This window comes from Morone saxatilis, unplaced genomic scaffold (assembly GCF_004916995.1).
Source record: "Morone saxatilis isolate NCDOM2014 unplaced genomic scaffold, NCSU_SB_2.0 Contig22, whole genome shotgun sequence".
Classification (NCBI taxonomy): Eukaryota; Metazoa; Chordata; class Actinopteri; family Moronidae; genus Morone; species Morone saxatilis.
The window spans coordinates 16,796,972-16,811,776 of NW_023339785.1; the positions used below are offsets into that span (position 1 = coordinate 16,796,972).

The 14,805-nt window shown below is 37.7% G+C and overlaps 1 protein-coding gene across 2 annotated transcripts in view; it reads left to right on the forward strand.

The window, feature by feature from the left end:
- The window catches only part of kif3a (kinesin family member 3A), a gene marked incomplete in the record, with an annotated part of 14,307 nt that extends 2,696 nt beyond the window's left edge, over positions 1–11,611 (forward strand). The window contains 15 exon segments of one of the 2 annotated variants that reach the window (XM_035668912.1): positions 1,239–1,323; positions 1,534–1,639; positions 2,365–2,504; positions 2,656–2,853; positions 3,017–3,191; positions 3,287–3,385; positions 6,296–6,304; positions 6,880–7,036; positions 7,197–7,377; positions 8,173–8,283; positions 8,447–8,572; positions 9,017–9,070; positions 9,190–9,258; positions 9,369–9,499; positions 10,492–11,611. In XM_035668912.1, coding sequence (XP_035524805.1) covers positions 1,239–1,323; positions 1,534–1,639; positions 2,365–2,504; positions 2,656–2,853; positions 3,017–3,191; positions 3,287–3,385; positions 6,296–6,304; positions 6,880–7,036; positions 7,197–7,377; positions 8,173–8,283; positions 8,447–8,572; positions 9,017–9,070; positions 9,190–9,258; positions 9,369–9,499; positions 10,492–10,540 — 1,690 coding nt within the window. 2 annotated transcript variants of the gene reach the window in all.
- Positions 11,612–14,805: the final 3,194 nt, after the last annotated feature.

The window sequence follows — 14,805 nt, forward strand, 5'->3', positions numbered from 1 at the left end:
ATAAACTAAGGTGGTAAAACAAATTAGTTGTATTACCAGTCTTGGTGGGGACGACGGTCTTGCATAATTTACAGACAACATTGGTCTGACTTATAAAATCCAAAAAACTCCCATACTGGCGAGCTGACCTTTCCATTTTTTTCCACAATTTCCTCGCTCGTTGCGGCACTCATCTTTCACTCGCCGTGCTGCTTTCCACACCACGCTGTTTCTGGAAACAAACACGAGACAACGAGATGGCGCAACCACACATGATACTGTTACATGATTGGCTATTAGTGTGTCACTCCATACGTACCAGACGACGAGTGCCTTTGTTCATGCAACCAACCTTGCTTCGCAGCCAAAGCGGAGCTGAACTTACGCCGGTTTCTATCGAGATACATATCGTTATCGTTTTATCGCCCAGCCCTAGTACAGGGTGAATACATGAGGTAGAGGAATCACTTGAGACAGTGTTGCAAAGCTCAGTTAATGTAATACAAGTGAATTTTCCCATGGTTAAATCTTTTTTCTTCTCTTATTGGATTTTGTTATTGAAGAATGATGCAAGTTATTCAAAATGTGATGCAGAGAACTGCGGATGGGTGGGGAAAGTGTTAAGTAGCTGATCAATAGTAGAGAGTTTCTGTGTAATAATCCTGGAAAAGTAATCCTTTCTTGCTAGATGTATTACTTTTTTATTTTCTTTCAGCTGCTCGATAAATTCTCTTAATTAACATTCATTAACGTTATCGTTTAACCACTGGGAGATTATCAGTCGACCTCTTTTTAAGCTTCAGTAGAGCAACAGTATTTAAAGCAGATCTCAAGAAGAAAATGAAGCAGCAGTTTTATTCAAACACACAAATATGAGTCTTTCTGAATTAAAGGGGAACTTTTTGTTGATCGCTTTCGCAGTAAAAACACATATTCAGAGATGGTTTCTTTGAAAACGACAAAACATGTCAATAATGACTGTTCATATTCAGAAAATGCAAAGCAAGTTGGATAAAGCATTTAAATAATGAATGTGTTCATTAAACGTATTATTAAAGGTTAGCCCACCCCTTAAATGTGGTGCAGTTTGTTTCTGATTGAGACTTTATTAGTAGAATTATAAACAGCATTTATACAGAGCTCTTTTCAAGGGGCGCACGTGTTATGAGTAAAACATTTTCTTACATTTACTCTTTTGCTTTTTGCAGTTTTACATTTCAGCATTTATCTGATTTTGAATACACATTTGACTTCTACAGGTTTTTGGTCCGTGTTTCGTATCTGGAGATTTACAATGAGGAAGTGCGAGACTTGTTGGGCAAGGACCAGATGCAGAGGCTCGAGGTAAAAAGATATTAAAATTCAACACTAAACACTTCATCACTTCAGGGATTAGTAACAAATCTGATTTAGAGGATCTGTCATAAAGGGCATAACAGTAATTCTTTTTAAAAGGGTAAAATTTGCAGGAGATGGCTGTATAGATTGGTTTCTATTAACTGTTTGACATTGACATCAGTTGTCCATGATAAAGTTGAATTTTTTTCATCACAGGTGAAAGAAAGACCAGATGTTGGAGTGTATATCAAAGACCTCTCTGGTTACGTCGTGAACAATGCTGATGACATGGACAGGATTATGACACTGGGCCACAAAAACCGTAAGAAAAATAACCAACAGCACTAAGACAAACACTTTAATTTTATTAGTCACTGAGATATTTATCTGTGCAGTGCATAAAACCACATGAATGAGACAATAAAAAACTCCTTTCTGTCAAGAAATGGAAATATAGACAAACATGAAAAGATCCTTAAGCAGTCTTGCAGTTTTGCATTATATACAGTATTGTGTGGATTCAGCTAATTGATGTATGTAAAATAAAACCCCTGTAATTAGTTCCTTATTTAAAATACAATGCTTGCAAACTATTATGCAAAGGGCTTCTGTGAAAAGATATTTAAAGTCTTACTACACCCTTCAGTTCTGCCAGCTCCCTCCCTTTAAGCAAATTTTAAAGAAAATGCATCAGACCTGCAAAGGACGACGGGACAAGCAACGTTTTTCTGCTGAAAACCTATGTATACTGGTATTGTGTTCAGTTTAGTAATGGGTAATTTAGGTCAGGTCAAATCTTGACATTTCATTGTTATGCATTGTTATTATGCTATAATATGCATAGCAACCTCCCTCTACTGGTTGAAACCTGGCTATTGCAATTGGATTTTACTGTTGGCTGATCTGGAGGCAGGTGATGTAGGTAGTGACAGCTTTCATCACCAAGAAAATAACAACAATTTTGCTCAAATAATAAAGTTAGGAAGTATGTCGTCTTAACTCATATGAGTCCTGTTGTCTGATCAAATGTTATTTCACTGTGTTTAGGCTCTGTCGGTGCCACAAACATGAATGAACACAGCTCCCGTTCTCACGCAATCTTCACCATCACCATCGAGTGCAGTGAGAAAGGAGTAGATGGAAACCAGCATGTGCGAATGGGAAAGCTTCATCTGGTTGACCTTGCAGTATGTATCTGGGGCCAGAAATCTCTGTGTAAAAGTAAACCACTTCAGAGAAAATGAGGTCATACAGATGTAACTATATACGGATGTGTGCCTTATCGCCCACAGTCCATCCGACCATCACAAATTAATCTGCCCCCCCTTCCCACTACAGGGTTCGGAGAGACAGGGCAAGACTGGTGCAACAGGTCAGCGTTTAAAGGAAGCGACAAAGATCAATCTCTCTCTCTCCACTCTGGGTAACGTCATCTCTGCCCTGGTGGACGGCAAGAGCACACACGTGCCCTACAGGAACTCCAAACTAACCCGTCTGCTGCAGGATTCACTAGGAGGAAACTCCAAGACCATGATGGTAGACTGAAAGTTTGAAAACAGTAGTAGAAGCATCTGTGCAACAGTTGGCAATAAATGTGCAAATAAAATGTTCTAAGCGTTTGTATATTCTAACCTTTTCACTCAACAGTGACGTTACAGTTTTTACTTCACTTTTTAAATGTAAAACCTCTCCCTGCCAGTGTGCAAATATAGGTCCTGCAGACTATAACTATGATGAGACCATCAGTACCCTGCGCTATGCTAATAGGGCTAAGAACATCAAAAACAAAGCCAGGATCAATGAGGACCCTAAGGATGCCCTGTTGCGCCAGTTTCAGAAGGAGATTGAGGAGCTCAAAAAGAAACTGGTGGAAGGTAATGAGCCAGACAGTAATCATGATGTTTGGATTACAAGTGCGGTTTAAAGGCTGACACATCCGCTTTTAAAATGGTGTTTTGTGCGATTCTAGGTGAAGAGATCTCTGGCTCAGAGGCCAGTGGATCAGAAGAGATGGATGAAGGTGATGACGAAGGAGGGGAGGCAGGAGAAGGCCGCAGGAGAAGAAGAGGTACGTATCTGTAATGCATGCACACATAGATTTAAGTGTGCATTAAGGTCAGATGATTGAAAGTCTGCTGGTGCAAACTTCGTAAGCCTGTTTTTCATGCAGCGGTTTGGTTTTGGTAAACATTTAGATGTATATCTGTAATTTGTGTATCACATTTAATCTGTTATCATTATGGTGTTCATTGTAATTTGAGTCAGCATTCAGTTCCTCATAATTATCAAGTTGAAGTTGCTTTGAAGTTGCTAGTTTGGGCTCTGCTCTTTGTTAACAGGCTTCCATAAACAACACTGTTCTCATTTAGGAGTTTCCCTTGTATTTCTCACCTTCCACTCTTCTCTGCTTTTAAGGGCAAAGTGTTAAATACATATGATAATCATTGTTAACTCATCATGTTATGTGCTGACTCTAATGTTCCAGAGATGCCATGTTCTTTCCAATACTATACTATTCGTTACTCTGAATTAATAGTAGCCAAGTCAGTCAACCTCTGTGAGTATGGTGCTGTATGTGCAATTTGCATGTGTGGACCGACAGCTGCTTGATTTGTTAGACTTACATAAACCACCTATATTTTGCTTTAACCTCTGCAAACCTATTGCTCATAGATCTCTCCATTTCTACTTGTTACTCACTGCGGGCTTTGGTGGGAACGGTGCTTCCTCTGTTTCTTTTCCAGACAGTGGCAGCAGCAGCAATAGCTCAGAGTCTGCCTGCTCCTCCTCAGTACCACGGCCCACTGAGGACAAACCTCAGAATAGTGAGTTGGAGCAGCACTCTGCTCTACCAACCCACCTGCCCACAAACTCAAGCCCTTTTCACACATAGAACGCGTAAAATGGCTGGTTTTAAATGAGCATGTATGGCACTGAGCTCCTCTATACAGACAAATCCCATGTTGTGTCCGTCGCTCATGACCAATCCAGATTTTCTTCTTGCCATGCTGGAATCACTTCTGAAAGATGTCAAGCTTAAAAAGTTACACCAAGGATGAATAATATATATATTGCACAGCTTGCCTATGTGATTAATAAGCATATTTTGCAGAGGATCAGTTATTTATCTCCATTTCTTGATTACTGAACACAGGCAGTGCTTTGGGAGGCTAAAGTGGGGGTACTTAAGCATCCGCAATAGTTGTCAAAACACCCTGTAGCTCCCCTTGAGGAATGTTCCCTGTGATTTTTTTATCATAAATTAAATATGACAGAGAATTCTGCAGTCTACAGCCAGACTGCTTTAGTTAAAAAGTGAAAAACAGTTAAATTTTTTTTTTCTCCTTTCAATTCCTGATTTGCTTGCATGCTGTTTGTAGCTTTAAAAGTTGGTAAATAATTTGTAAACAGTTGGAATGAATTCACATTGAAAATTTTGTCACTTGACTGATGTGTGGGTTTTTTTTGTTACGTTGTGTGTGTAGGTGTTTTTTTTGGGGGATTTCCTGATGACTTGATGTCTCATCTACAGCCTGAGTCGTATTTCCTTTCTAAAGTGGTCGGCTCATTAATTTTTGTTACCTTTACTGTAGAGTATGCGAAGTAAGCGGCTCAGCTGTCTGAAGAAGGGTGTACCTTGTTCATATTATAATACAGCAGGCCTGCATAAACATTTTAATTTAACTTAACATAAAAGAGGAAGATTTACCTCCGTTGAAATAATCTATCAGCAGAAAAACTAAAAGTCAAACAGACAAAGATTTAAGTTGTATTTGGTGAAAAGATCTTGGACATATTGGAGAAGTGATTAGTTTTTGGGACATACTCGGATCCAAGTGTAGAATCTGGAATTGCTTTTTAATTTTTAATTTTTAAATGTATGCTTTTAACAGACAGCAGAGAGATGATACGAAATGAAGAAAGAGAGAGTGAGACTGTGGCCGCGACAAAGTTTATCAGTCGGATGTGAACATGACGGGCACCTTAACCATTAGACCAATTTCCTCTGAAAAGATTTCTTAGCATCTTTTACATTGATTACATGTTTCCCATAATTGTCTGTCACAAAGTGTTATAATACAGATCTAGATCCAAATGCAGATACAAATTGCTGGATATTTTCTATTATTAAACATTTTTTAAATGAACAACGTTAGAGGTGTGTGCAGCCTACGTTTAATGAGGCATGTGATCTCTTTCTAGTTTGCATTGCATTATTAATTCAGAAACTGACAATTTTTTTTTTAGCAAGCAACCAACCTTCTCTGGTAATGTTAATTGTATTGACTGTTGAGCTATTTAAAGTCCTGAGTAGGCAGGCCAGGGGGGATTTTCGTAGAGCATTTATGAATTACATTGCATGTGTGAAAGGGGCTTAATAGTTTCACTTTGTCTCTACTATTCCTGTTGGCTTACAGCCCAGATCCCCCCACTGTTACTGACCACACTCCTCAATTTTTATGTCACAAATATTGTTAAGACATTCGTGCAAATGACTGCAAAGGTGTGCGAGCGTTGACAAAAAAGTGAATTCAAATGGGACGAAGTGATCAGTTCAAAGGACTGATCTTATCTTTTTTTCACGCATGACTTAAAGGACCACACTTTTGACATCCGAGACTGTTGCTGGATGACGATTTCAGTTTTTGCTTACACCTCTTCCAGGCTGTATTGTATCAACTCATGTCCTTCAAAGATGCAATTCACCCACATCATGTTTCATTATGTGAAGTGATGTCTTTTGTTTTTTTGCCTCATGTCCAATCACTGTCACTACCCCTAAAGCATTTTGTTATTATGACTGAACCCTCTTTTTCTGTTTGATTTCCCACTCCTTGTTCTATTTGTGGTGTTTCACCCTATAGAGTCATAAGACTTTCGAGATCACTACGTAATGTGTTGCTCTTTCTCTCTCTCTCTCTCCTCTTCCGGGCACAAATGCTGCCTGTCTGGCTTGCTATGCACCTCTTAATTCAAGAAGAAAGAGGTTGGTGTAAGAATATACGTAGTCCTACTGTCATGTAGCAGTGGTGTCTCTACTCGCTAAAATTTTCCAGATGCTGCCGTGTCACTAACTCTGACTTATCCGATAATTTATTGTATAATCGCTGTTAACCTTTTTCTGTCCCTCCATATATGACTGCCACCCATGAGTCTCATGTTCCTCATCTTCACAGCCACCATGTCATATATGATGAGATAATCTTGCACTTTATATAGTTAAGCTTGTTTTCAGTTTTTGCTTAAACTAACAATAATTATTTAATACTGTGCATTAACAAGTCAAACACGTTGTGTTGCTGGATCTCGCTGGCACTCACTGTTAGGACTGAGGTTCCTTCAAAAAAACGTATGAATTTGACTTCTGTAGAACAGACGTATGAACTAAAACTGCACATATTAAATAATACCAATGCTGATAATCGGCATTGGTATCATTTAATGAATTTATCTGCATTGAAAGTATTCTAACCTCTACATCTACGAGTACTTGGTATGGGAAGATGCATCTAAAACTACTTATGAATTAAAGACACTATGGTTCCCTCTGTCTCTCTTAAGGGAGGAAGAAGGTTTCCCCAGACAAGATGGTGGAGATGCAGGCAAAGATTGAAGAGGAAAGAAAGGCACTGGAGGCCAAGCTAGACATGGAAGAGGAGGAGAGGAACAAGGCAAGAGCAGAGCTGGAGAAGAGGGAGAAGGATCTCCTTAAAGCCCAGTGAGTTCATGAAAGGACAAAAATATTTCTACTGAACTTTTTAAATGTGATATTCAATATGATACAAATTAAATCATCTGGAATGTCTTCTTCACTTGTAAGCTGATGTGGTAATGTGTTTGCCACTCATTTGATACCATATCTACCTCTAATTTCGCAGGCAGGAGCATCACCTTCTGCTGGAAAAATTGTCAGCCTTAGAGAAGAAGGTGATTGTAGGCGGGGTAGACCTCCTGGCTAAGGCTGAGGAGCAGGAGAAGCTTTTGCAGGAGTCCAACAATGAACTGGAAGAACGTCGCAGGAGAGCGGAGCAGCTGCGGAGGGAGCTAGAGGAGAAAGAGGTGAGGATGGATCACAGTTAGCATAGTTGATTCCACAAAATACTATTTGTCCAAAAATCAGTCTATCAAATACTTCATCAAGTAGATCAGCTGGTAGATCAAGTTAGGTAACCAGATAATATCATCTAATGATCATACTGGAGTTAAATGCTTACTGTTGTATTTGTTTGTTTACTGAGTCGAGATCTAAACTATGATCTAACTATCAATAAATAATCTGCCACAGATGCAAAATAAACCCCAGACATGCCTTACCGTGGGTGGGAAAATATGATCTCTTTTACCACAGTTTACATGAGGTAGTAATCGCAGTATTAACTGGATTTACCCTGAAACGGCTGCATCATTGTGGTCGGAAAATATGGTTAGAAGCTCAAAGTCATACTCTTGCTTTCCTTGTATTCATGTGGAAAAAATACCTAGTTCAAAGAAAAGCCAAGGAGACCTGTTTCATTTTAGTTTCAAATATTTTGGACGTAAAATATTTATTTCAGCATCTTTTGCACTATTGTCTACTGTCTACTAATGCTTATATATATGCATAACTGTACATATTAGTCTATGTCTATGCTGTTAGTCTGTGTTTGTACATTGTGATGTGCACACATACCTGCCCAATAATAGTGATTCTGATTCTGATGATGCAAAACTCAGGATTAAAACAATTTTAAGGCATCATTTTGACTTGGCCCTTTAATCTGTCTAGGTTCTTCACAGTCATGACCAAAGACTACAGCTTGCTTGTAGACCGAGTTTGCTTCTGCTTAATCACTCATCCTCTCCCTCTTAAAACAGCAAGAACGTCTGGACATAGAAGAGAAATACACTAGTCTGCAGGAGGAGGCTCAAGGAAAGACCAAGAAGCTGAAGAAAGTATGGACCATGCTGATGGCTGCCAAATCAGAAGTAAGCATAACATAAAATAGTTTTGATCCATAGCCTCTTATGAGAGACTATTTACTAAAACACTTTAATCAGAGCTTAAACTTCTAAGTTCTGAAACTCGATTTGATTAATTAGGGGAGCCAAATAAATTCATCCACTGTGGTCGTCGTGTTTTGTCTGTTAGATGGCAGATCTGCAGCAAGAGCATCACAGAGAGATTGAGGGTCTCCTGGAGAACATTCGTCAGCTGAGTCGAGAGCTGCGCCTCCAGATGCTCATCATAGACAACTTTATTCCCCAGGAATACCAGGTGTGTATTTGTACTCATATTTGTAGCTCCACCACTTGTATTGTTCCCTCACATCTGCACACAAAGAAAGAAAAAGCTGGCATGGTCACTGACTGACTTTCACTTTATTTAGGTTGTGTGGGAACTGTTCATTGTCATTTATACAACTGTTTTTTTCCTATTCTGTGTATAATAACCCGAAACGAGGTCTGGACTGAAAAGCAGCTAATAGAGATGATCCACTGGCAGTGAATACAAGATTCTTCTTCTCATTATAAGACATGACCTTGTGGAACAACATCTTAAATCTATGAAATTATGAACATGTAGCAAGCTGCACACATTGTACAAACACAAATGAAGTGAGGGCACACAGTGACAAAGAGAATATTCTTGAGTTAACAACATTTTTAAATGTCTGTCCTTGTTTCTAGTATTTATATTTTCTCACGTTTTTCTGTGTAGGAGATGATAGAGAATTACGTGCACTGGAACGAAGACATTGGAGAATGGCAGCTGGTGAGCTCACTTTGCATAACTCGTGCACAGATTTCGTGCGATTTGATTGACATGAATTTAAAGATGCAAACTCTCAGTTGAGGAATACATACCATAAATCTTCGTCCTATGTCTTTCAGAAATGTGTGGCATACACTGGCAACAATATGAGAAAACAGACCCCTGCTCCAGACAAAAAAGAAAAAGACGTGAGTTCTTGTTTTTGTGTAATGACGGGATGTTCCTGATCTTTTTTCTCTTTTCCCTCCTTGGCAATGTATTGTTAGCCTCACCCTTCTTCTGTCTCTGCCTCCTGTAGCCATTTGAGGTGGATCTGTCCCATGTGTATCTGGCCTACACAGAGGAGAGCATGCGGCAGTCACTGATGAAACTAGAGAGACCCAGAACCTCTAAAAGCGGCAAGAGTGGCCGGCCCAAGACTGGACGAAGGTAATCTACTTTCTACACAGACAGCCTGAAGCTCCACATCCCTTTGAGCATTACTGATATACCAGTCCACTTTGTAGTTTCTTACAGCATGTTTCTTCCATCAGTCTTTACATTTTCATCATTTCAAGAATGTCTTAGGCCCTGGGCTACATGCAATTCAAGCGCGGTCCTCCCCCTGGTTGTGCACCGAACGCTGTTTTGTAGCTTTCAAAAATTGCAAGAATAATATCTTGTACAGTTTAGCAGACTAGCTAATAACTAACTAAACCTGACTCAACAGCACTTTTAAAGGCTTCAGTTGAACCGTGTATGTTGAAATTGTGAGCTGTTTTTTTTTTTTTGCTGTTCATGCTCATCATGTGACAGGGAGAGAGATGTCTGATTGCAGCGTAATTTTAATGTGTCTTCAGCTGCTAATATCGCAGGGCATCTCTCATAAATGTGCACTTCCACAGATCATTCACTGGCGTCGTTACACTTTGAATGATTGTGTATGCATCTTGGAGAGAGTGATGCATTCACACTTTTTTGTCATCTAGGTCAAGTGTGTCTTAACCACCCCCAATGTGGTTTGAACATATTCAAGTTCATCTCTAATGTTTGTTGGTTGCATTTTCACTATTTTTTATTTCAGATCTTTATCTGATTTGCAGAAGACACAGGACGTGAATAAGTGCCTTGAAAGCTAAAACCTGATTCTGGGGTAGTTTGTTCACACTGTTAGCTGAATAATCTGCAACCTTTAGCCCCTCACAATTTCAACTTGTGGTTTCACAGTTTTTCATATGTATTTCAGTGAGACTACATTGAGTTATTTATTGTGGATGTCTGTCCGTGCTGTATAATTGCGTCTATTTATAGATTGTAGATATGAAGCGTTAACATGATGGTATTTGCCGTTTATCATGATACACCGTAATTCTGAGAAATGCGAACGCCGTAAGCTGCCTGAAGTTGTTGATAACGTTTATCGTGTACTCATCTCCACACAGGAAAAGATCTGCAAAGCCAGACGCTGTGATCGAATCCCTCCTGCAGTGAACACGGCCTAGAGAAGAGTTTAGTCTCACTGTAGCTTTTATGTTACTTTAGGAAAAGAAGTCATTAGTGCAGTCTGAAGAATTTATTGTTGAATATTATTTAAAAGACGATCTGAATACACTGTATAGTTGGTTAAATGTGAAGGAGGTGTGTCTATGGTAGGATCAAGACCTCTTCTGTTACTTGTATTATAATCTAAGACTTCTTTGAAGATGTCCAACATTTTAATGGAACACATTTCTGCAGCGTCAGCCAACAAAATAAGTTATTTTACCCAAGCACCTCTAGCATTAAGGAGGAATTTACCATGCACATATTTCACTTGCAACATCATTGGTTAGGATATGACCAACTCTCTAAAGGAAGTCATAGAATTGACAGGATGTTGAACATATAATTGAAGACATGAACTAGAAACTGCATTAATGTTCATATTTTGTGAAATTTGTTAAGTGTATTTAACATGCAAACTGTTTGGCAGTGAACCACACACTGATTCTGTATTATGGATTTCCTGCTATGTGAGAAAGTGATTCATATTAAGTAAGCCGTGCTGATATGAATGCATTATAATCTAATTAACGGTGCAATTTCACTTAAATTAAAGCAAATTATTCTACTCTGAGTATAAGTTGTAGCCTCAATGTTTCTTCCCATTGAATTCAAGAAATCATTAACGTGGAGAAAAAACTAAAATAAACACTAATGTGGTGGGAACAAGGAGAGGAGAGTATGTAGTATCAAGTATGTAACTGAAAAGTGTGTTTTATACTTCTTTTAGATCAGACGTGTAGGGGCATGCATGCCAGCCAGCTCTTATGTTGGTGCCATTTGCTAATCTAAGCATTAATCATTTACAAATGTCAGAACACTTTGTGTTATATTGAAATACCCTATACATACTGTATGCCTTAGTATAATGCACTATGAGGTTTTTGTGGGGATGATTTGATTTTATGATGTTCTGTAGATGGAGGAAAACTGGTTTTTATTTTGTATCATAATGTATGTCAAATGTTTACATCCACCAAACCCCTGGATATTTTATTCATTAAATTATTTTACACGTTATATCTCACATTCTTGCCGCTCTTTCCCTGTTTCATGAGTTTGTTGGTGCTTTGAAAATTTTTTATAATGAAATGTAAAAGCAGCTTCCGTAAACCTAAATAATGTTGGTGTCTTAAAAAAAAGTAGCCTTGCGTTCAAAAAGTGTTGTTCTTCAGTGTGAAACAGCTGTTACTGACTGAACAGACACCTGAAACATTATAAACTGGTGTGACAAATAAGACACTGTCATGAAAAACCACTGTCACATTATAATTTATTGGTGTTTGAATACAAATAAAATGCAAATATAACATTTGTAAGAAAATAAATAGAGCATTTTACAATAAATAGAATAATTTACTTAAATAATAAATGTGATCACTCGTATTGATTCGTGGTGGGTTTGCTCATTTTTTTTCAGGACTTAAAACATTTCTCGACGTCCTGAAGAACTTTGCGTAGAAAACATTTGGAGTCCTTCTCCAGTCGACATTTTGTCTCATTGTGGCACTGAAACAAAATTATTTTGACAATTTTAGTTTTAATCGCACAAAGATCTATTTAACTTACTGAATACAGAACACGTGTGACATTAAAGAGCATAAATTCATTGTTAGAACTGATGCCATTTCAAATTTTGTTTAGGAATGTTAGTTTGTTTTCAGACTAAAAAGCATACTGAACATTGAATTCCTCTTTACCTTGTTGTACTGGTCCAAGAGATGGATGAGTTTTTCTAATGTGGTGCGGTTCGTGCTTTGGTTCAGAGCCTTCTCAGCTAAACAGGAGAAATGTTTCTGTAAAAACAAAGGAACAATTAGTAACAATTAGGACTGAGTTAGTCTAGAGGAAACCAGCAACACTTCCACAGTGTGGACATTACACGAAACACCACTGAATACAATAATCACAATAATTGTAAAATCTTTCAAACGTACCACACATGTTGCGTGTCCAGTTGTCCATGGAATCATTTCCTTGTTCTTTAATGACAAGATAAGAACGTCAGTATAATCAAACAAACAAACAAACAAACAAACCACATATGGTTTTGTAGTTCTCTTACCTGGTCTGTCACATTGTGTATCATCCGTTTTGCTTCATCATGAATAAGGCGTCTGAAATCGTCAGCACTGGTGTTATTACATCCATCATGACTTCGTTTCAGCCTAGCTCTTTTGCTTTGATGTTGTGAGAGTGATGCTGTGTAGACCACCACAATCATTATCATCAGTGAGAAACTTTGAATACTGAAGTTTTTCATGTTGTTGAAAGAGACCGTGAGCCAGCACTGTCAGGTTGAGCAGAAAAAGCTGAATACTCTACACACTCTTACTACCGTTGCTTATATTGTCATGTCTGTGACCACAAAATACAGGCGTCAGAGGAGGAAGACACCAAATAAGGAGTAGATGATGATGGGTATCTTTTACTATCAGTTCTTCCACTAGGTGTGAAAATTGTAAGGTTATCTGTTACTTTGGAATTACCTCACCCTTTATCAATAAAGTTTTTTCAAGTAATCATCTTAATTTGACATTTAATGTGTAAAAAAAAACACCAGAGAGCAGAAAATAACATACATCTAATGACCAAATACTATAATTTCACTCTCATATAGAATGCCTTTATTGTCACTACACACATGTACAATAAGATTAAAAATATATTCAGCCTGTTGTGAAAACACTTCTTTTTGTTTTTTACTTCTGGCAGCAGAAAAAAAAACTTGGTGAAAAGAACGATGACCCTGTTCCATTAAAGTGTGAGCCAGCATGCAGTCGTTATTAATGTAAATATATAATTAGTAACACCTGTGCTTTTCCTGTCATGACAAGTCTAAATGACTGCTCTGAGTAGGCACATGGGAAATATTTTGAGTCAGGTTTAAGTTTTATCCCACACATCAGACAGAGGAAAATGTGACTGACAGGAGAGGAAACAAAAGTCCTGCTAAGCTTCATTTTCATTTTAAGACCCCACATCAGCTGATGTAAGATTGCTGCTATTGTTAAAATAAAAACAAATATTCAGTGTGACAGGACATTATTGATACTGGAAACAGTAGTTTAACTAAAATATAACTCAAATAACTAACATAAAAGAATTTTGTTGACTGTCTGACAAGCTGGTCATAGGAGAAGTCAGTAACTAAGTTGTAATATTAAGCAGAAGAGAGTAACTGTTTTATCTGACCGAGGTTTTAGCTTGTATCTTTGCATGCTCTGCAACACATTCGCATCTCCACATTTTACATCTACTACTAGTAACTGGCAACCTTTGAAGAAGAGCTCCATCTTCAGGTAAAATGTATAACCATAGGAGTCACAATATTCACACCAGTTTATTTTAAGAGGTACAGGATGGGCAGAGATGCTACAGATGATCATGTTCTTTTAGTTATGTGTAATTAGAAAGTTGTAATGTTAGAAATCTGGATTTTTTTTCATAAAAAGCACATTTGTTTAAATACAACCAGTGGTTCCAACATTTTTTGGCTCACAAAAACACATTTCTGTGACTTGTTAGTTCACTTTCCCCATTAATCGTCTCTCAACATGCCAAATATACTGTATTATGTGACCTTTTGGAGGAGGCCCAACCCCTGAACTGGGATTCATTGGACCCCCACTACCCATCTGTGAAAGAACTAACCCTCAATACAATACAACCAGCTAACCGTAAATGCATGCTGCTTACTCACTGATGCATATATATATATATATATCTATATATATATTAAAATTCTTCTGTGTTGAAAACCAGAGTTGTTCTTAGCCCTTAACTGGTAATCACACAATGCCTCAGGTTGAGTCCATTGACCAATCAGAGGATGTGGGTTTGGTGTGTGTGACACATTTCGCAGTGGAATTACATTTACCATGACCAACATCTACTTTATTATGTCATCATGAAAAAAAGTTTCATTATCTTTCAAAGAATTTCATCAGATCAAAATGTTACTAAAAATATCTACTTACACTTTTTTTTTATGTAATCATCTAGTCTGATTAAATTATATTAATATATTATAATATTATATATTACTACTATATCATCAGTTACTACCCAACACTGATATAATATATATTATATTATAATAAAATACAATAATAATATATTATATTATATATTACTACTATGATCCGATATCCTGATTACATGTTATCAGTTACTCCCCAACACTGGTATATTTATTTATTTATACATTTTCA